This window comes from Vigna unguiculata, chromosome 10 (genome assembly GCF_004118075.2).
Source record: "Vigna unguiculata cultivar IT97K-499-35 chromosome 10, ASM411807v1, whole genome shotgun sequence".
NCBI lineage: Eukaryota > Viridiplantae > Streptophyta > Magnoliopsida > Fabales > Fabaceae > Vigna > Vigna unguiculata.
In genome coordinates this window covers 16,805,715-16,829,592 of record NC_040288.1, presented here as the reverse complement: position 1 = coordinate 16,829,592, position 23,878 = coordinate 16,805,715, and the positions used below count along the sequence as shown (strand labels likewise).

The 23,878-nt window shown below is 33.4% G+C and overlaps 2 protein-coding genes across 6 annotated transcripts; one reads left to right on the top strand and one right to left on the bottom strand.

The window, feature by feature from the left end:
- Positions 1-2,789: 2,789 nt before the first annotated feature.
- Positions 2,790-7,938, bottom strand: LOC114166000 (UPF0161 protein At3g09310). 5 transcript variants are annotated; one of them, XM_028050652.1, is made up of 5 exons: positions 7,656-7,935; positions 7,520-7,579; positions 5,915-6,055; positions 5,708-5,799; positions 2,790-3,163 (listed from the first exon to the last, which is right to left on the bottom strand). In XM_028050652.1, the coding sequence occupies exons 1-4, from the start codon at positions 7,831-7,833 to the stop codon at positions 5,732-5,734; spliced, it is 447 nt and encodes a 148-aa protein (XP_027906453.1). In that variant the 5' UTR covers positions 7,834-7,935; the 3' UTR covers positions 2,790-3,163; positions 5,708-5,731. The 5 variants fall into 5 exon arrangements, with proteins under 5 accessions (XP_027906453.1, XP_027906454.1, XP_027906452.1 ...); XM_028050653.1 differs by lacking the exon at positions 2,790-3,163 and adding an exon at positions 5,116-5,331; XM_028050651.1 differs by lacking the exon at positions 2,790-3,163 and adding an exon at positions 5,362-5,597.
- Positions 7,939-10,490: 2,552 nt separating this feature from the next.
- LOC114166882 lies at positions 10,491-15,922 on the top strand. Its single transcript, XM_028051760.1, has 9 exons — positions 10,491-10,576; positions 10,665-10,698; positions 10,786-10,926; positions 11,154-11,327; positions 12,555-12,638; positions 12,813-13,031; positions 13,637-13,727; positions 14,212-14,270; positions 15,724-15,922. The coding sequence occupies exons 4-9, from the start codon at positions 11,157-11,159 to the stop codon at positions 15,844-15,846; spliced, it is 747 nt and encodes a 248-aa protein (XP_027907561.1). The 5' UTR covers positions 10,491-10,576; positions 10,665-10,698; positions 10,786-10,926; positions 11,154-11,156; the 3' UTR covers positions 15,847-15,922.
- The last annotated feature ends 7,956 nt before the right edge of the window (positions 15,923-23,878 follow it).

Below are 23,878 nucleotides of genomic sequence, written 5' to 3'. Positions count from 1 at the left end.
CCGCGAAGGCCTCGTGGTGACGCCTCATTGATAATACATAATTCCACTGCCACGTGGTGGTGCCTCATTATGCGCATCCGGATAGTCAAGTCTTGGGAGTCTTAAATGATTTTGGTAATCCACGTGTGAATGTCTGCTATTCATGTTTGACTTGAGATTACATGCTGACGGTTGTGATATAAGTTTTCTTTACACTAGCTTACCCTGTTTGCTTGTTTGGTTGTCTTGTATGTGGCTCTTCTCTTATTGCGATGATCATCAATTTTATTGATGTGAGCAAATAGAAGAACATCTGGCAATGGTAATGATGATAAAAATGATACAGCTTGATGGACCGGACGGGTATTGTGCCCACTGTGGGGCCCATCGCTGAAGAATTTATTTGCTATGTTTTTCTTATCTGTACAAGACCTCGTTCTATTAGTTCATTAGTGTTTTTTTTTTGTTTTAGGCCATGTGGGACCTCTTTTATGTTTTATGGATATGTTGGGGTACGGAGTACTTCATATTCCAAATCTTCGTACGCTCTGGATATTTTGTATCTGGCGTTTTATTAGATGGGTTTTATCTATTTATTTGGAACGTTACAATAAATAATTAGTGTTTTCAAAAAAAAATTATAATTATATCAATATTTTTAATAAAAAGTTTTCATAAATCAAATTTATACATAACCTATAAATAATTTGTACTCAAATAATGAATGAGTATAAACATGTATTATATTAGGTATAATTATTAATTTAGTATTCTAATTTCTTTAGTTGGTTCAATTTGATCTTTTAATTATTTTTATATTTAATTTGATCCTCATTTTTTAAAAGATTCAATTTAGTCCTAAATGTTTACAATACTAAAATTTTCAAAACGGCGAAGTGAGCCGGAGTGACTAAGCGGCAACAGGGTGAAATGTGGCTTTGTTATATGTCTACTAATGTGAACTTTTGGTAGAAAAAATTTATTGAGGTTGAAAATGAATAAAAAAAAAAAAAGGCCTTTGTTTGGTTGAAATTCGACACCTAAATTTGGGGCAAGAACTTGGGATTCGTTCTTCCATTGTTGAAGAAGAACAAGCTATCACATTCGGTCATTGGAGTGTTAATTTGTTCATTGGATAAGAAGCTATCGTATTCGCATTCGTTCATTGGAGAAGAAGAAGCTATTACATTCGTTAATTGGAGAAGAAGAACTTATCGCATTCGTCAAAGGTGAGTTTTAACTGTTAATTTCCTTGTCGGTTTCAAATCGTAGGTTTGTGGGTATCATTTTGGGGTTTAATATTGATTAACTGTGTGGAAAAATAAATTGGTGTTGTATTTTATTTGATTTGTTAGTGGATTCATTTGAATTTGTAGTGTCGGGTACATTGTCGATTGTGTATGCAGTGGGTGGTCCCCTCTAAAAGAGGATTACATTTTAGTGTTTGTTTTGGGGTATTAGGTTTAATTTGTGTTCTTTTTGTAGGCATTGCTATTGACATGTTAACTGGTTAAGTGGATAGTTAAAGAACACAAGAGATAATCTAAGTATAAGGATAATGGACATTTGTAACAAAATAGCCAGGAAGTGAAATGTTGTTATCAGTAAGTCAATGGCATGTAGAGTAAAGACATTGGCCAATAAGCACCTTGAAGGTTCTTTTAAAAATCAATTTAGACGAATATATGATTATGCCCATGAGACTATTAGATTAAATCCAAGATCTATCGAAAATGTTAAGGTTGATACAAATGAAGGGGGAACATATTTCATGAGATTTTGTGTTTGAAAGCAACAAAAATAGTTTTTCTCTTGTCACCCTATAATTGGTTTCAATGGATTTTATTTTAAAGTGAAATATGGACAACTATCGGAAGGGAGAAGTTTGTTGTGAACTTAGATAGCAGAGACTTAGATAATAGAGACTGCAATTGCAGAAAATGGAGCATCACATGACCATGTTGTCACTCGTTTGCTTCAATGAAATTTATGAATTTAAATGAAGAAGATCTCATCCCAGTTTATTTTAGAATCTCAACATATGAAGAGACTTACCAATCAATCATATACCCTACCAATGGTGACCAACTATGGGATGTTACAGAATTTCATAATATTTTGCCTCCATCTAAAAGAATTATACTTGGAAGACTGAAAAAGAAAAGAGAACTTGAAGCTTGGGAGTTGAAGAAGAATGAAAAACATGTGGCATACGTAACAACATATGGCCTACAAAAAAAAATGTGACATATCTAAAGAACTTGGCCACCAGACACAAACTTGCCCCAACTCAATCATAACCAACACCTACAACTAACTTGGCTCAAGCAGCATACCAGGCAGAATTACCTCATACAAGTGAAGCAACAAACTAGTCAGCACCACAAACAAGGTAGCCACCTAGAGCATCATACTAACAACCACCACAAACCAGTCAGCCACCAATACAGACAACTCAGGCAGCTGAAGCATCCCAGGCAACACGAGGCAGACCCAAAACAAGGCAGAAACTTCAACACATGAGAGGATGTGTTTGGAAACCATGACTTTAATTATGCATGTTTTGATGTTGTACTTCTTGTTTTGCATCTTTCTTATGTATTATGCAGTTTTTTGTTGTGTATGACTTGTACGTCTTTTTTCATCTTTTAAGTTTAAACATCCAAAACAATGTTCTCTGTATATGTCTTTTGTGAAATAAACATCAAGTACAATGTTCTCTCTATATAATATTGTGTTATCAATTAATTTGAAGCATATCCCACACTACTAAATTTGTATTCCAAAATAGCAAAAAATTAATACACAAATTTGGCAAATGTCAATAACTCAAACTTTTCAATAACTAAAAATTTTCATTCATTTCATAACATTACATAATACAACTCAACCTTCCCTTCACATAAAGTGAAATCCTACAACCATGAACACCTAATCTACATACCATACTCAATACACCTAATCATGGAATTTTCATCAACAAAGAGACTACAACCATGTTAACTACACCTAACAAACAAACCAACCATATTAACAACTTCACCCACTTTCTCCATACCTTAACTTCTTTCTCTAGATTATATATATTCCTTCTTTGCCTCATAATAGTAGCATCCATTTTGTCATCACCATCTTCAATGCACCATTTGAGATAATTACACCCAATCAAAGCTTCACTTCCACTCTATTATTCACAACAATAAGATGAAAACATAACTTTGTAGTTAGATACAACCCTAACAAAAACTAATCATAAAAAACTCCATGGCCTAATATTGTAGTTAGGACAACCCCAAAATTGTCACACCATTCCTAGCAGTTCTAGTTGTTCTCAACATAGCAAGCTCTCTACAGTTACAAGTGGATGTTTCACCCAACCCCCAAGAGCCACCACTATGAAAGGCAAAGCTTTGATTTCACATCCCCCACAAATTACATGAGCAAGAGGAAGAAGAATGACCCTTTAACATAACTCTAGCATGTAGAAACAACACACAAATGTAGAAGCCACTCTAATTGCCCTCCAAATTCAACATTTCTGCCACATTTTTGTTCCACGATGATAGGTCATCACTATCTAAACGCCATTTACTCAAACATAATGAAAGGGACTAATTGAATCATTTTAAAAAATATGAAGACCAAATTGAAAAAAGAAAGAAGACCAAATTGAAAAAAGAAAAGGAGATCAAATTGAATCAATTAAAATAATTAGTGGACAAATCAATAATTCTGTCATTATATTATTCTAGTTTTTTGTTCACTAAATAGTCTGTCTGGTGTAGTCTAGCTTTCTATAAGCTAGTTTCGTTCAATCTTCCCTTAAAGAACCTGTTCTGCCAATAATATGTCAATACCCTGATGCCTTTATACATAGTGATTTATGATCCTTTCAAACTTTATCCTCTCACAACTTTAAACACAGCATATATATATATATATATATATATTCTAATTTCTCTCGTACTTTTTCTATTAGCAAAACAAATTCAAGTATATTTTATATGTAATCAGTTATTCATTGAAAATTGGTAACCCTATAACATATTGGGACTCAACTATTCCCAGAAGAGTCCTACAAATTCACATAGTCTTTTCTATTTTCTTTCTATAAGTTCAATTGAAAACAGTGTTAGTAATAAACAAGGAACCAGGGACTGAAACACATTAAATGACGTAAATAATATATTCTAATTTCTTTCGCACTTTTTCTATAAGCAAAACAAATTCAAGTATATTTTATATGTACATCAGTTATTCATTGAAAATTGGTAACCCTATAACATATTGGGACTCAACTATTCCCAGAAGAGTCCTACAAATTCACATAGTCTTTTCTATTTTCTTTCTATAAGTTCAATTGAAAACAGTGTTAGTAATAAACAAGGAACCAGGGACAGAAGCACATTAAATGACGTAAATAACCGATACAGTGGAGAGCATAGAATTCTCAATTACCAATTACAAGTCTAGAATACCTGAATAAAGACTTCCACAACATCACCACTTGTTATGTTTCTCATGATAGTTGAATCACGATCCAAATTACGTAGTATCGTCATAATAAATCATGACAGAGGATTCATAAATATTTAAAAAATCATAATATATAAGACATATAAACATGTAAAAATATAATTAGTGAGAATAATCACATTTGAAAATAGTGATTATATCATTAGAGAGATGAAGTTAATGTTATAATAGTTAACTGAGCTGAGATGCATTATCAACTCCTTTGTTAAATGAAAAAAATATATATTTAAGCTAATAAATGTTTAACCCAGAGAGAACAAAAAACAAAGAAACGTTAATTATAGACTATGGAATATTTGACCATATGCTTGCCATCAGGGAAAGCATACATACAAAAAAATAACACTTCAATTTATCAGTTATGATCCTGTTTTTCTAAAACAGAAGGCTCTTCTTTGGTAAACACAAGATCGAAATATGATAATATGTTATATATTTCATCATATGTTTTGGTTATAGTTATAGTCATCGAGAGATTGTGGTTTTATATGGTTATATGACATTAGTCTTACACATATAAGACCTTTGACACTACTTTTAACCCCAAAATCTTAAGGCAATATTGTTATGGGTCTTTATTCTTATATAGTGTTTAACTATGTCTATTCTATCCAATGTGGGACTTTGACTCACAATTAAACTATTCCCAACACTAACTTATAATTGAATCCTCTGTTCTGAATAGTATATAATATGAAAGATTTAAAAAATTCCCAACCCAAAACAACCAAGCATCATAGGTGAAATTCTTCGTGGACACTAGTAGATAGTGAACTAACTCAAGTACTTTTAGCGGTGGCGAGCATGAGGTTCCACCTAATAATAGATACCATGTTAAAAGGAAAGTGAGAATATACTTGTCACTGGCATTCCTCATATATAAAACATATAATCTACACCAACTATGAGTCTCATTATCACTGACATAACAAATCTAACACATTCCTTATGCAGATGTATACCCCCATGTTGGATTTAAAAAAACATACTTCATAAAGTACAAATCTACGGTATTCAATGTGCAGAAATCTCTTTGCTTCAGCACTGTTTTCTCTTTGGGTGTACAAAGATGTTCGATTTCTCTGATGTGGTAAGAACAGGGGTTGTTTTGCATTAGTACAAAGAAAGTCGAGAAAAGGCACATGCAAGTCCAGAAAAAGCTTTAAAATGTTTAGTCAGCAGTGATGAGCACCTTAAAATCAGCCATTCATGTCAATCAGTCGTCAACATCTTCCGGTAGACGAGGCTCACCAAACCATCTAGGTGGATCATAACCATGCCCACCTAAACACATAACGAATTATCTTGCGGCACATTTAAAACCAATTATGTAACTTAAAACCAGAACAAAATTAATAAGTATGCACAACAGCTATCAAAGTAATTGGTCAATACTTACCAAGGGGATTGCATCGACAGAGACGCCACGCAGTCAAAACTGTACCCTTCACTACTCCATATCGCTTATAAGCCTCCATGGAATATTCACTGCATGTAGGAACATAGCGACAGCTCTTAGGCAAAATTGGTGAAATTTCCCCTGCACATATGAACAATAGCATGTTTGGGTAAACTAAGCTTAATCAAGCATTTATTCAAATATTATTCTACCAAACAAGACGCTGTATATATTGTTGAAAATCCAAATATAAATATAAATACCACATTGGATAAAGATGAAAAAGTTAAACACTTTAATAATAAAGAAGATCCATAAACCTTGTTGTCTAGAATGGAAATAATGTCATGTGAGGTGGTGGCTCATGACTTATTATTGTTGTATTTTATGAAGAAAACTATCACATATAATAGCCATACATAGGATACATCCGGCTATTGTCGGATACAGCTCCACTTGTAGAATACGGTTAAGTACTTGAGTTGCCTTTATAAAAATACTTTTGGTTAAGCTTTTTTAACTATCTTGGGTTGAAACTTGAATGGCTTTTTAAAAACCAAAGAAGGCTATCATGTGCTTTCACGGTTATGCTTTATAAAAGTCCTCTAATCAATAGGACCAATTTTTACAAAATAAAAAAGTTAATATAGTTTATATTATAATTATAATTAATTGAAAATTAAAGTAAAAAAAATGTTTTAAACATATAAATCGCTGTTTTAAATTTATAACAAATATTTTATATTGTGTTACACTTACTAGACTTTTTTTAATTAATGAATTTTTTATATTTCAATATATAATAAAAAATATAAACTAAATCATTAAATAAATTATTGATAAAAGTGATTCTGGAATAGTAATATTAATTTGAGAGACTATTATTAACCTTAAAGGAAGTGTAGGGCTGCGCTTATTGATGCTTATAATTCATTTTGTCCTTTTCCTTTTTCAAGGAATGAAATCTTAATTTCATTCTATTAGGAAATATCCATACAATAAAATGGAACTTTTAATTTATTATCTAATTAAGTTTTAAATTCATACAAAATTTAAATATGTTTTACTTGAGGTTTTAATAAACTTTTGAGATTAATTGAGTATTAAGACATTTTATAATTTTTCAATCCAAATCACTACTGTCTATTTTTTTCTTAATTGAATGACTATTTTTTAATTAAATTAATTAATTGTTATTTTATCTTACTTAATTATCATGTATACTATTTTATCAAATTATAAATAAAGAAATAACAACTAAATCATATCACAAATTTAACAATTAAAATTTTACGACAGAAATTCAGTTAAAAAGTATAAAACTTTTGAATACTTAATAAACCAAAAAAAAAAATATTAAACATTTAATTCAACATACCTAAAATAAAAGCTACTTACAACTTAATTAAACCTAATCTATTTCATTGCAATCATCTCCACTCCTCTTTTTTTATCATCTATCCAGATTTACATAAATAAAAAATAAAAATAAAAATAAAAACCAACCAAACGCCAACTTCATCAACAAAGAATGAAAAGGCACATAAAATACAATATATAATCACTGCAAAATTATAATTGAAATGATGAAAGAAAAAGAGTTACTCTTATAGAATCTCAACATGGACAGCGCAACTTTGACTCCTAAATTTTTCACCTCGCCATCTGATGAAAAATTTAACAGTAAAAATTAAATTATCTGACAAGTGAATTAGCTTAGCAGAGAGATAGAGGAGGGTACCTTGGACAGTTTCAGGGTTGGAATCTTCCTTTAATGCACAAACCAAGCGGATGTAATGATGTTGTAGGGTTCGGAAAGGATAGTGGCGTCGATTGATTTTGATTTTAATAGAAGAGAGGTTACGGTTTTGAATTAGAGTGGGAGAATAGGAGTTGGGAGATAGAAAAAGATTGGCCATGGTGACGCCACGACACACGCTCCACCGTTATGAAGCCTTCAGACCCGCGCGCAGAGCATTTGTGACGACAACAAAACTGTGTTATACTGAGAGCAATAATTCGAGGATATGTGTACCAGTATTTTATTTTTTTAAGGGTTAAATTTTTTTTTTATCGTAAAATTTTATATTAGTTTTTCTTCAAAATTTTGATTAACTTATTTTTTTATATTTAAAAATATATGAATTTAATTTTTTAAATTTATTTGACATTTCAAATATGTTTTATGATAATATTTAAGTTAATATTAGAGTAAAAATGTGTTTTATGATAATATTTAAGTTAATATTAGAGTAAAAATGTGCGAAAAAGTGTAAACAATTCAATAATATCATAAAATGTGTTTGAAACATCGAATAAACTTAACAAAATTTGGTTAGAAGGACGGTAATGCCCTATTCTTTTATGCCTTTAACAAGAAGGGTTGCCCCGAAATTTGATGGGCCTAAGAGCTGGCCCAAAGTATAAAGTTGAACCCTAGTCTACCCTAACGTTTCCACTTTCACTCTTTCAAAAAAAAATCAGTCGTTACCTTACTTCCCTCTCACAGAACGCTCTGCTAGGGTTTGCTTTAGGTCTTCTTCGAGCTAACTCACATCGGCTCCTACTCCACGTAAGTCACTCAGCTCATGTTCCCCCTTTTCATGGTTTATGTTCCTTGTTATCGTTAGGGTTTGGTGATGACTCACCCTTTTTCTCTATTTTTACCGTTCGTTCCAGCTTATTGACCATCCTAGGGACAGTTGTGCTCACTGTGTGCGTGTCGGAGCGTTCTGCTAGCTTGTTTTCCATGTACGGGAAGCTAAGGTTCGCCCTTTCTTTTGAGTGATATTGTTTTCGCCTTTGTTTTGTCGTTTAAATATGTTTAGTATGTTGATATGAACTTGAGTATGATAATTTTGAGCCATTGGTGATTTGTTGAGTGGTAATGCATGAGAGAACAGTGGTGAGCTATGGTTTTCTCGCCCAAGCGAGCCTGTCTCGCCTAGAGGCTCGCCCAAGATGTTTCACACGAGTGGTCGCTCAGGCGACTCATGTTGCTCCTGAGCGAACGAGCATCTCGCCCAAGCGAGAGGGGTCTCGCCTAAGCGAGATCCCGTGTGAGGCTACTGTTCCCCTTTTCGAGCCCTCGCCTAGGCGAAGGGGGCTTGCCTGAGCGAGAGCTTCTCGCCTGAGCGAGGGGCTGGGCGAGACAATGCGCTGTTTGGCTGTTTTGTTGCTCTTGGATGATTGGTATTTGTTTGGGTATGATTGTTATGATGAGAAATATATATAGTGGATTGTTATATATGCGTGATATGATTCATGAATGGTGAATGATGGGTATTGTGGGAACTTGGCATGTGAACTAAATGGGATGGTGTATGAGTTGTGATTTGCGAGTTGTAACATGATGTGAGTATGATAATTGTACGAGAAGAATCATGGAATTGAAATGATGAGTTTGGTATGAGTTCGACATGAGATATGAAAGAGTTGGTACCAAGGTGGCATGATAATAATATGAGTTGGAGTTCCGTATCCAAGGTTCGAGAATAAATGAGTTGGTATGGTTTGGCTGGGAATACGAAAGAGGTGATTTATGAGGAACTGTATGTGATGTATAAGTATCTATCTACGGGTGTGCATGCTGAATCCGTTTGATTGATTAAGAATGTTTGGTCCGTGCCAGTGCGTAATTCCTTGGAAATCTCTAGGTGAGATTTTCAGGGTCGTGCTTCAGTAGTCGGGACGTAATCCCATGGCCCTTGTTAGTGGGTGTCCATGGTGGTGCCCCATCTGTATAACTAGGTAAGGATTCAAGGTAAGATTGCATCCTGACACTCTAAGGAGTCAGTTAGTCTCACCTAGAGCGGACTGACTCTTGTGGTGAGAGTAGCAGGAGACCTGAAATCCATTAAGGGCTAACCTTGTCACTACAAAAAAAAATTTAGTGAAGGTTTATTTGTGGAGATTATAAAAATCCTCCACAAATTAATATGATTTAAGATGATTTTCTTGGATTGTCTAAATGCTAAAATTAGTGGGATTTTTTAATTTTTGGACGAGGTCTGTAACCTCCGCAAATCATTTTATACTTTTCATTTCCCTTTTATCTTTTTTCAGCTTGGTTACACTCTCCCTTCATTTTTGCTTTGGATTAGGGTTCAGTTCAGGGAAATTGGTCTCCGTCGTCACTCGTTGGCAGTCGTCGCTCGTCGGTAGTCGTCGCTCATCGGCAGTCGTCGCTCGTCGGGAGTCATCGTCGTGGGTCAGTATTCGTCGTCGGCGGCAACATTCAGTGAAATCGTCTCTGTCGTGGCTCGTTTGTCGTCGGCCTGTGCTCGTCATCGTCGACCTTCAAGGTACAAACTCTGAGTTGGATGTAATCATCGTTCTTCAATGTCCGTGTTCTTTTAGGTTGTGCTCATCACTTAATAATGTTGTGCAATGTCTAAGATTGGGTTCCTCTGTCTCAAATTATTGAGCCTTCTTGAGCCTCTGGTTGTCAAAAAATTCCAAGTGGTAGAGGGATTAGGGTGTAGAAGAGAGTGTTTATGAATGTACTTATTTATTTTTTGGGATGTCGTTGATATTTGTTTGTGTATGTACAGGCACCACCGTAAATAAACTGTAAGAACCTCCTGCACAAACACGGTCACAATCACTCTGGACACAACTGGACGCAACTGGACGCAAAATTTTCTACTCACTCTGTGAATGGTAATAAAGCATTTTTGGTATTTTGTCATATGAGCTTAGTTCCATTTAATTTGACAGAATTCTTCATGGGATACATTTGATTTTGAAGGGGCGTTGATAACCCTGCCTTGTGGGCAGGCAAGGTAGGTAACAGCTAACTGGTTAATGGTGTAATGGTTAATGATTACCTTTTTGTTGTTCCTAACTGTGTTAATGATCAATTCTTTAAGGGTAAAAAAATAAAATATTCTACATCTCAAGCCAAACACCGTCTTTTTATTGGCAATGTTCCTAGAAGCTGGGGTGTGGAAGATCTGAGGAAGATTGTTTCTGAGGTTGGACCTGGAGTTACTGGTGTTGAACTAGTCAAGGTATGTACTTTTCTGTTGTGCTATGCTTTCCATTTCCACATTAAATTATAAGTGTTGTCTAGGGATTTTTGTTCTAGTCATTCCTAAATCATCATGAAAGTCATGCTTTGCAAGCTTTATTATACTGCTTTGGCATTATGCCCAGCTGCATGTACATAAGAGTTAGCATTGTGGTTTTTTTTATTTAATTGCTCTTATATTTCTGTTTGTTCAATCCTTTATTTCAGGATATGAAGAACACCAATAACAATCGTGGCTTTGCTTTTATTGACTATTATAATAATGCGTGTGCTGAATATTCTAAGCTAAAGATGATGAGCCCAGCATTTAAGCTAGGTGAGAATGCTCCAACAGTGAGCTGGGCTGATCCTAAAAATGCTGATTCCTCTGCTGCATCTCAGGTTTTGACTCACATGTCTTCCTTCTCTTAAGCTTGGTTGATAATTTATAGTTATGGTTAAAGTTATGGGTAGAATATGTGCTAGAAAATAACTCGCATTGCGTCAGCAGTTCTTTATTAGAATTAGATACTACTGTGATGACAGTTATTCGTAGAGAATAACTGATGGCAGTTATTTAGAAGTTGTAGAGTGTGTAATTAGGCAAAGGGGATTGCTATTTGCAGTTTGTTTGCCGAGAAAAGCTCTGGTTATGCCATTTAAGATGGAAAAGAACAAAAGCTCACACAGAATCGGAGTTTGAAAGAAACGCGCCACCAGAGAATACGAGGTAAGTTAGTTGATTCCCAAGGAAATGGCTCTGTGGTGGCAGATTAGGTATGTATGAGGACCAAACTTTGAATTTCAGCCTCTCCAGAGTGTCCCTCACTAACCTTGCAGAGAAACTTAGACTGTTTTTCAGACAAAAAATTTAAGGTTTATAACAAAATCTCTTATTTTTATTTTTACTTATAATTATGATAATATATTGAGAATTACTCATATTTTATTTTAATAAAATTTAAATTATTTATATTGTATTTTAAATTAATTTTATATATAAAACTAAATAATCTTACAATTTTATTTAATAAAATATTTTTTTATCTATACACTTATGCATAAATTTTTATATTTTGTTTTCATTTTCTTTGCTTTCAATTCTCCTTTTCTTAATATAAATAACACTATTTTCTCCTCTTTTTTATTTTAAATCTGTTTTTACACCCTCTTAAATCTATTCCTAAAACAAAACCTATGTGTCACCCATGTGGTTGCTATAGTAAGTCCACTGGATGTTTTATTCCAGGATTTAACCCATGCTTCCTATACAATATGTCATAGTGGGGGAGGAAATCGAAGAGAAGAAAAGAAATGTGTAAAGAAGAGAAAATAGACGAAAAATAGAGTGAAAATAAATTATTTATAATTAAATTTATAGAATAGGAATTTTTCTGATAGATTATTGAGTTGAAAGTGGAAGAATTTTAAATCGAACTTATTTAGAATGGTTGAAGAAGTCAAATAATTACATGTATGAATAAAATAATGGGACCCACAGTGCATAATTTGTCGTGCTTTGACAGTGTTGTGCATCAAGCAAGTGCTAAAAAGCTAGAATCCTTATATACTTGAATCTGGCTATTTTTTTTTCATGCTCCAGACTATAGTTTGGTTGGATTTCTCTAGGCAAGTGAAAGACGGTGTGAGGAACTGATTACGCAAGTTCCTGAATCCACAAGGCCACTTTTAAGGCAAATTGAAGCCATGCAGGTTAATACACATGATTCAGAATTATTCTACTATTTTTTTATAGAAACGCTTATCTCAGACCTTGTCTCGAATTAATGTCCTTGAAGCTCAGGTTTTGTAATTTCTCTAGTGAAATCGCATGTTTAATGGCAATTTCTTGTATATGTGACTTTTTGCTTTAACAATGAATTACAGATTTCCTGTTTAAGAGCAGAACAGACTCAATTAAGTAGGACCCTTGAAAAAGATAGACAAAGGGCAGTTGAAAGTAGGCAGGAATATCTTGCAGCAAAGGAGGAAGCTGACACTCAAGAAGGTCGTGTGAGACAGTTTGAGGAAGAGATCAGAGACATTAGACAGAAATACAAGCTAGAGTTACAGGAGGCACTGATACACAGGGACCATCTTCAGCAGGTAGAGCTTTTTGATGGTTGTCTAAAATTATCTGTTTAAATGGTTGTCTAATTCTTAATTTTTGTTTTTAGTTTGTTTAGCATGACAACCATTAACGATAAGTGGGCTACATATGCTGGTCCTGGGGGATGGAATGGTACACATTTTGTCTTTCTTGAAATTTTATTGAAAATATTAGAAAAACCAGAAGCATTCCTACTTACATTATTTTACCGGACAGACCCAGATATGTTGGAAGTTGGAAATGGTAGCATGACTTACCAGGAATACCGAGCTCACTTCAGCATTTGGGCTTTAGCGAAGGTGCATTCATCTGCGCAGGATTTGTCATCTCTCGAAATTAGTCTCTCATCACATGTTTTTCTACATGTTACCCCTCAAATAACTGGCAACTTGAGATCTTAGGATAGCAGGCATAGTTGCAAAATTGATTCTCTGGTGTAAACAAAATAAAAAATAGGGGTACTCTGAATTCACTTTCAGTTTGGCTTAACCATGATTTCTTTTGAATAAAGCATAAACATAAGTTAAGCTTTCAAAGACTGAGACACATATTTTATATTTGAAACTTTCACATGCTCAAAATTTTGAACATGTGCATGCAGGCACTGCTATTGATCGGGTGTGATGTCAGAAATTTGACTGCTGAAACACTTGAGATTTTAAGCAATCAAGAAGTCATTGCCATTAATCAAGGTCGTACTACTGCTTTCTATTATTGTTTCCAAGTTAATGCATAACTCTTTATATGTGGTGCCAATGGTGTTTATTTTGTTACAGAAAATGGATAAATTTGAGATGTATTAATCAGTAATTTGTTTTGTACCCTTGATTTATTGTGAATCTGTGAGACAGATACGCATTCTTTATGTATTTTAATGGTCTATTATCAATACAAGTTTCACTTACTGATGGAAACATTGTTTCTTGAATTAGGTATAGGCTTATAGCTTGATTTAATGTAACTCCTACTTAAACCAATTACTTCAAAGGGTGTTTCTGTTTTAACAGTATAATTAGGACATTATTAATTAGAATTAACTAACTTAATATTTTTAGTGGATTTGATGAAATTTATTAGTTGTTTCTTATGTAAAAGATCAGAAGGAGCAAATTTTTTCATCTATCTTAGTGACTAAGGTAAGTAAGGATCTTAATTATTTATTTTGTATTTCTGCAGACTCACTTGGAGTCCAGGGAAGGAAAGTTCAAGCTTCTGGTGTAGATGGTTGCAGACAGGTAATATATTCTGAACTATTCCTTCTACTGAATCTCGTATACTTTCTGAATGGAAATCAACATCATTCAAGAGCCAAATCTCGTATACTTTGTCAGCAAATGTTCCTCTTTAGGTCTTCATGTGACAAAGTATGTCACCAAGACGAAGTTTAAAGTCGCATTCATGTTCCATCTGTATAGTCCATTATGGATTCGCTGCATGTTTCTTCTTTTCTGTTGCATTATTTGTTGGTCAGACTCAGACATGAACGACTTAGAATAATTCGACATCTTGGGTTTACATCTCAAATACATTGTGTACAGCATGGTCTGGTCCCTGCTCATTCATCATGTTTACATAATTTCTGTCCTAAAAGTTCCCTTGAATGGATTTTATATATTTCAGAAACTATGATCGAAGTTTCTATTAAAACTGTTATTAATGATTTTGTATTTTAGTTTTCAATGTGAATTTCAGTATAAAAAAGTCTTTCTATTTTCAACTCTCTAACCCATGATTAAATATAGTTATTTTCAATGTTTCATAATTAGATAAAACATTCGAAGAACTTTCACTCAATAATGCCAATCCTGATGAAAGAGTTATCTTTCTCTTCAACCAAGCACTTCGAGAAAGAATCATAAGAGGAAGAGCAACGAAGGGATCAGTAGTTTTATCTGTTTGGGTAGCTTTAAACTCTACACTTAGTTTTTATATTTAGAACACTATGTATTCTCTTTGTTCAACATCATGTATTTTCTTTTTTTAGATGTATATTGTAATTGTTAATACTTTATGAGATCATCAATAAAAGTAACTTTGGTTAATTTTTGTGTAATATACGAATTTATATATTTTATTTATTTTTTATTATAAAAGTAATTCCATTAAATTAATAAATTATAAATGTTAGTGGGTAATTACAAATAAAGGAGGTTTCAAACCTCCACAAAATAATAGATAGCAATAGAAGAGGTTAAAACCCTCCACAAAACAACCTCCATAATATAATTTGGATATCAGGGGTTGTTCAAAACCTATGCAAATAACTTATGGGGACTCTAATTGTGGAGGTCCAAAAAACCTCCGCAAATTAATTTGTGGAGGGTAAAAACCCCCGCAGATCGAAAAAAAAACCTCCACTAAATATTAATTTTTTTGTAGTGTGTGGTGAGGGAAATTGATTTATTTTAGGGGTGAGCAGCTTGAGGGTGAGCAGAGGTATCCACCACAGGTGCAAGCATTCGCTGAATCCGACCAGGTTATATGTATCCGGATGAGTCGAGTCGTGTCTTAGTGTATTGTCTGAGAAGTCATAACATGCTTGGTTGATATATGTATATGGTATAGTGAATATATTTTGATTGTATGGATGAAATCTTTTGTGCTCTAGCTTACCCTACTTTCATTGTTGTGTGTTCTGCTATGTGGTACTCTCTTTTGCGATGATCATCAACTTGTTGGTGTGAGCAGATGCGTGGAACACCCGTGGGCAACATGGAGGTGGTGATTTCGCTGCATAGTCTGCGTGGATTGGTTTCTAATTTCTTTACGAGTTTCTTTAGGGCTATGGCCCATGTATTTGTTCGTCCTTAGATTTATATACTTTTGGTTAAACTCTGTATCCAGTTTTCTTTTGGGCATCGTGGTGTGCCGTGGGTTGTAAGGAGTTGAGTTTCAAACTCCCAGACTGTAACATCCTTTTTTTTTAATAAACTATATTATTTATTTTAAATAAAACATTTAGAAAATATTCTATTTTTACTAACGTTTTGTATTTTATTATGATGTAGTTTAAGCATTAAAAATATTATTAAATAGGTATGTGTAAAAAAAAAAAAATAATAATATATGAAGAATTTTCTAAAAGAGATAAAAAAAAAATAGAAAAGAAGAAGAACGGATAAGAAGAAATGAAGAAAAGATAAGAAGAAAAGAAAAAAAAAAAAAAGAAGAAGATAAGATCATGAGAAAAGATATGAAAAAAAAAAAAAAACTAAAGAGATAAACATTATCTCTTTAATTAATAAAACCAATGATGACTTTAGCACATGCCTATGCATATATAAATATATGAATGAAGAAGTTACGTAAAAAGTGAAAGAAGAAGGAGAAAGAAAAAGAGAAAGGAAGGAGAGAGAGAAAGAAGAGAGAGAAAGAAAGGAGAAAGAAAAAGAGAAAGAGAAAGAAAGAAGAGAGAGAAAGAGAGAAGAAAGAAAGGAGAAAGAAAAAGAAAATAGGAAAAGAAAGTTTAGAGCAAAGATTCCAAGGGATCCTAGTCTTCTACAAATATTATTAGTGTGCTCTTCAATCAATAAGGTAAGGGGGGAGTGAGGTTAAGCTCTTATATATTAATCTTGATAAGCTCATGGATTTTATATTAATCTTTTATTTATTTTGACTCATATATTATTCTATTTACTTTCATTTAACTTATTTTCATTTATTATCCTCTTATATTTATTTTATTTAATCTCCAATTATATACTGATCCTGTTTATTTATTTATTTTATTTAATCTCCAAATATGTATTGGTCCTATTTATTTATTTTATTTTATTTATCTCCAGTTACGCACTGGTCCTATTTTATTTTATTTACCTCCAGTTACGCACTGGTCCTATTTATTTATTTTATTTTATTTATCTCCAGTTACGCACTGGTCCTATTTTATTTTATTTACCTCCAGTTACGCACTGGTCCTATTTATTTATTTTATTTTATTTACCTCCAGTTACGCACTGGTCCTATTTATTTATTTTATTTTATTTATCTCCAGTTACGCACTGGTCCTATTTATTTATTTTATTTTATTTACCTCCAGTTACGCACTGGTCCTATTTATTTATTTTATTTTTTATCTCCAGTTATGCACTGGTCCTGTTTATTTATTTCAATTAATATATCTCCAGTTATGCACTGGTCCCGTTTAATTTATATTTTTATATTTAATTATAATGTTCTAATCCTATCTAATTATTTACTTAAAGTTCTTGCTTTGATTCTTATTTTATCATTATTTTTACGATTAAAAATAAATAAATGTGAAGTGAAAGTATATATTATTTATTTAGTGAACTTGGATAGAAGAAAATTGCATATACATTTTATCGTTGTTTTATATTCTTGTATATTGTTTATACAATGACATGAATTGATAGTCATCACATTTTATGACCTTTGAAAATACCCAAGAGTGTGTCAGTTAAGTAAGAGTTAAGTCTGGTTTCAATAAGTTGAGATTAAACCAGTGTCAAAGTATTTGTATTTGGGAAGTCACAGTTTGGTACACTGCGGGATGAAAGGCAGGGACCATGGTGGGGTCTAAGGAAGTTTTACCAAGTAGGTGAATATCTGGATAGTTCAGAATAGCGCCCTGGACTAGGATATTCATAGGCCAAACTTGGGACTATCCGATACCTGCTCGGCATCGCCAAGGTTAGGTAGTGAGTATATATCTCTTTTGTGAGCCGATGAATGGCTAATATTCTCGAGAAATAAATAATTATGATTGTACCAATGTTTTATGAGAAATACTCAACTACCTAATCACTTCCCAAAGCAACTTTTGATGTTCAGATTGGATCATCAAAAAGTGAATATGGATCCATATGTCTGGTAAAACAAGATCAAGTTTGGTGGTTATAGGTCCAAATCTAGGCCCCCGGTGTCTGCATTGTTTGTTGAGTTTATTAAGATTGATATTTAAGGCTTATAAAGACCTCACTCCTTTCATATTTTTTCTTTCATATGTACCTGTTGCATGAGCAGAAGAGGAACCTGCTTAGTGAGAGTTGTTCGGGATATTATTGGTGGATCTTCTGAAGATTGACTCATGGATAATTTCTATTAATATCTTTAGGAGATGTTAAAAATATAGAGAATCTTCTATTCTGATGTAGGACTCTTAATATTTAACAAATATATATTTTTGTAATATTTCATGAACAATTACATAGATGCAAACTACATATATGAATATGAAGTTAGGTTATTATTAATGTTCTCTCAAGGATGATCGTATAAAAAAAAATTTGATTCCATATCTTTTTATCAGATAATAATTATTTAGTATAATAGTCGGGGTGTCACATTGAGTGGTATCAGAGCAGTTCCTTCTGTCAAGACCTTGGGTATGGTGTCTTCCATGTTTGTAGTCTCTACTAGTAAGTAGAGGTGCAAGTTGTTTGTTCTTACATTTTTCTTGTAAAGGAGAAATGCAAGATAAGTAGACTAATAAAAGTAAGTAATAACAACAATTAATACTTGTAGTAAGGATAAGTTTTAACAATAGTTAAAAAAAAAAATCTAAAGAAAACTAAGGAAATTGTTCATTCTTTCAGGAAAAGATGGATAACGGACCAAACATTACCAATGAGTTGTTGGAAAGAATGACAATTGTCCTGGAAAATATGAGCCAAAAACAAAATGTTGAACCCATGGAAAATCAAGGATTAGAAACCTTTCGCAGGAATAATCCACAAAAATTTAAAGGAGGATTTAATCCTGAAGGTGCTCAATCATGGATAGCAGAAATTGAGAAAATTTTCATCGCAATGACGTGTGCAGATACAAATAGAGTCACATTTGCTACATTTATGCTCGTTGAAGAAGCTGAAAACTGGTGGAGATTTACAAGACAACAATTGGAGGATGAAGGGAGAGAAATTACTTGGGAAGTCTTTAAACAAAAGTTTCTGGAAAAATATTTTCCAGAGGATCTTCGAAGGAGGAAAGAAGTTGAATTCCTTAATCTTCGTCAAGGAATCATGTCTGTAGGAGAATATGCAGCAAAGTTTGACGAATTGTCCAAATTTTGTCCTTACTTTCATGATAGAGTTGATGAACGTTCCCGTTGTTCCAAGTTTGAAAGTGGACTAAGACCTGATATTAAACAAGCAGTTGGTTATTTAGAGATTTCTTCTTTTCCCACTCTTGTAAATCGTTGTAGGATTTATGAGGATGATACTAAGGCAAGGCAAACTCAGTGGAGGCAAGGAGGGCCTTTGAGGCACAAAAGAAATGATTTTAATAATAAGAAACCTTACCAACGTCCATCTCATGCTTCATGGAATTCTTCAGGACAAAGACATTCCTCTCCTGCCAATAATTCAGCCGCAACCCACCCTATCAAATGTTTCCACTGTGGAGGACCTCATCTGTCAAGAAACTGCGCCACAAGGACTATAACTTGCTTCAATTGTGGGAAATTGGGTCATTATCGTAATGAATGCAAAGAGTTAATTAAGGAGCAAGGAAGTGGAGGAAGCAGCAACAGAGGAAATAATCAACTTGGAAGACCAAAGACAACCGGAAGAGTCTTCACAATGAATGGTACTGAAGCTGTTCAATCTGAAGATCTAATCCAAGGTAAATGCATCATAAATGGTCACCTCGTTAATGTACTATATGATTCAGGTGCTACTCATTCTTTCATATCACATGAATGTGTCAAACATTTAAAGTTACATGTCTCTTTATTGCCATATGATTTAACTGTGTCTACTCCTACCAATGTTCCAGTCACAACTTCACTTGCATGCACAAATTGTCATATTTCTATAGGCAATAGAAATTTTTGTGTAAATCTTATATGTCTACCCTTGTCTCATTTGGATATTGTTCTTGGAATGGACTGGTTATCTTCCAACCATGTTCTCCTAAACTGTCACGATAAAACTTTAATTTTTGAATCACACATAGGTGAAGTTTTTGACTCAAAAGAATTAAAAGAGAGTACTACCAACCACAATGAAATCCCAAAAGGATCTCAAGTATACATGATCTTAACTTCTTTAAAAGTCAAGGAAATTCCAGACATTAATAAGTTTCCTGTTGTTTGTGAGTATCTTGATGTTTTCCCTGAGGATGTTCCTGGGTTACCTCCACAAAGAGAAATAGAATTCACTATAGACTTGGTACCAGGATCAAGACCTGTGTCTATAGCCCCTTATAGGATGTCACCTCTAGAGTTAGCAGAGTTGAAAAAACAAATAGAAGAGTTATTGGATAAAAAATTCATTAGACCTAGTGTTTCTCCCTGGGGTGCACCCGTATTGTTAGTCAAGAAAAAAGATGGCACGATGAGATTGTGTGTGGATTATCGTCAGCTTAACAAAATCACCATTAAGAACAAATACCCCCTACCAAGGATTGATGATTTGATGGATCAATTGAGAGGTGCTGTGGTATATTCCAAAATTGACTTAAAATCTGGTTATCATCAGATTCGAGTCAAGGCGGAAGATATTCAAAAGACAGCTTTTAGGACAAGATACGGTCATTATGAGTACTTGGTAATGCCTTTTGGTGTGACCAATGCTCCTGCCATTTTTATGGATTATATGAACCGTATTTTTCATGAATTTTTGGATAAATTTATGGTTGTTTTCATTGACGACATTTTAATTTATTCCAAAAATCATGAAGAACATGAGAGGCATTTGAGGATTGTGTTACAAATTCTCAGAGAGAGACAATTGTATGGAAAATGGTCAAAGTGTGAATTCTGGTTAAAAGAAGTTCAATTTTTAGGACATGTGATATCACAAAATGGCATTGCAGTTGACCCCTCAAAGGTTCAAGCGGTATTGCTTTGGGAACAACCAAAGAATATCACAGAAATACGTAGTTTCTTAGGATTAGCAGGCTACTATAGAAAATTCATTGAAGGATTTTCTAAATTAGCATTGCCTTTGACTAAGTTAACACGTAAGGGACAACCTTTCGAATGGAATGAAACATGTGAGTTTAGTTTTCAAGAATTGAAGAAAAAATTAACATCTGCGCCTGTTTTAATCCTTCCTGACCCTACAAAAAATTTTGAGGTATATTGTGATGCATGTGGACAAGGATTAGGATGTGTGTTGATGCAAGAAAGAAAAGTTGCAGCTTATGCTTCACGACAACTCAAGCAACATGAGCTTAATTATCCTACACATGATTTAGAATTAGCTGCAGTGGTGTTTGCATTAAAAATATGGAGACATTACTTGTATGGGGCAAGGTTTGAAGTTTTTAGTGACCATAAAAGTTTGAAGTACCTTTTTGATCAGAAAGAACTAAACATGAGACAACGTAGATGGATGGAATTTCTTAAGGATTACGACTTTGAGCTGCAATATCACCCTGGGAAAGCAAATGTTGTTGCAGATGCTTTGAGTCGAAAGTCTATACATGCATCCATGATGATGGTGAAAGAATTGGATTTGATAGAATCATTCAGAGACTTGAACTTAGCTGTAAAACTTAGACCCAATAGCATATGCTTAGGAATGTTAAAAATATCAAGTGAATTCTTAGAAGAAATAAAGAGAGCTCAAGAAAGAGATCAATTTTTGCAAGAAAAATTGATAGCAAAAGTTGAAGGAAAGGAATCTGAATTCCACAAAGATTCAAATGGAATCATCAAGTTTAGAGATAGAATTTGCATACCTGCAAAAGAAGAGTTGAGAAAGTTGATAATGGAGGAAGCTCATAAGAGTAGCTTAAGTATTCATCCGGGTACTACAAAGATGTATCAAGACTTGAAGAAAATGTTTTGGTGGTCCGGGATGAAGAAAGAAGTGGTGGAGTTTGTTGCACGTTGTCTAGTGTGTCAGAAAACAAAAGTTGAACATAGAAAGCCTTATGGGGAACTACAGTCCTTAGATGTCCCAAAATGGAAATGGGAAAGCATATCCATGGATTTTGTGACAGGTTTACCAAAGACTGTGTCTGGTCATGATGCAATTTGGGTCATTGTAGATAGATTAACAAAATCTGCTCACTTTCTACCTATTAATATTAGATTTTCTTTAGAAAAGTTAGCTCATTTGTACATAAAAGAAATTATCAAGCTGCATGGAGTACCTTCTAGTATAATTTCTGATAGAGACCCTCGTTTCACATCTAGATTTTGGGAAAGCTTACAAAAATCCTTGGGAACAAAAGTTAGGCTTAGTTCAGCCTATCACCCTCAAACTGATGGACAATCAGAAAGGACCATTCAATCTTTAGAAGACTTGTTAAGAGCCTGTGTTTTAGAACAAACTGAAAGTTGGGAGAAATTTCTACCACTTATAGAGTTCACTTATAATAACAGTTTCCACTCAAGCATAGGAATGGCTCCATATGAGGCTCTATATGGGAGAAGATGTAGAACCCCGTTGTGTTGGTATGAGAATGGAAATTCCTTAGTTCTGGGTCCAGAGGTAATTCAACAGGCAACTGAGAAGATTAAAATGATCAGGGAAAAGATGAAAACTTCTCAAGATAGGCAAAAAAGTTACTATGACAAACGAAGGAAACCCATTGAGTTTGAAGAAGGAGATCATGTTTTCTTGAAAGTTACACCTGTAACTGGGGTTGGTAGAGCTCTCAAATCTAGAAAACTTACACCCAAATTCATAGGTCCTTATCAAATCCTTAAAAGAATTGGTTCTGTCGCATACCAAATTGCTTTACCTCCAAACCTTTCAAAACTTCATAATGTTTTTCATGTGTCTCAACTTCGTAAATATATTCATGACCCTTTTCATGTGATAGAACCTGATGTAGTACAAATACGAGAAAACCTTACTTATGATGTGCTTCCTGTAAGGATTGGAGATCGAAGGATTAAACAACTTCGAGGAAAGGACATACCTTTGGTAAAGGTATTGTGGAATCAACAAGATGAAGGTGATGCAACTTGGGAATTAGAAAGTAGTATGAGAGAGATGTATCCCCATCTTTTTGCAACCACGTGAATTTCGAGGACGAAATTCCTAAAAGGAGGGGAGAAATGTAACATCCTTTTTTTTTTAATAAACTATATTATTTATTTTAAATAAAACATTTAGAAAATATTCTATTTTTACTAACGTTTTGTATTTTATTATGATGTAGTTTAAGCATTAAAAATATTATTAAATAGGTATGTGTAAAAAAAATAAAAATAATAATATATGAAGAATTTTCTAAAAGAGATAAAAAAAAAAGAGAAAAGAAGAAGAAAGGATAAGAAGAAATGAAGAAAAGATAAGAAGAAAAGAAAAAAAAAAAAAAAAAAGAAGAAGATAAGATCATGAGAAAAGATATGAAAAAAAAAAAAAAAAAACTAAAGAGATAAACATTATCTCTTTAATTAATAAAACCAATGATGACTTTAGCACATGCCTATGCATATATAAATATATGAATGAAGAAGTTACGTAAAAAGTGAAAGAAGAAGGAGAAAGAAAAAGAGAAAGGAAGGAGAGAGAGAAAGAAGAGAGAGAAAGAAAGGAGAAAGAAAAAGAGAAAGAGAAAGAAAGAAGAGAGAGAAAGAGAGAAGAAAGAAAGGAGAAAGAAAAAGAAAATAGGAAAAGAAAGTTTAGAGCAAAGATTCCAAGGGATCCTAGTCTTCTACAAATATTATTAGTGTGCTCTTCAATCAATAAGGTAAGGGGGGAGTGAGGTTAAGCTCTTATATATTAATCTTGATAAGCTCATGGGTTTTATATTAATCTTTTATTTATTTTGACTCATATATTATTCTATTTACTTTCATTTAACTTATTTTCATTTATTATCCTCTTATATTTATTTTATTTAATCTCCAATTATATACTGATCCTGTTTATTTATTTATTTTATTTAATCTCCAAATATGTATTGGTCCTATTTA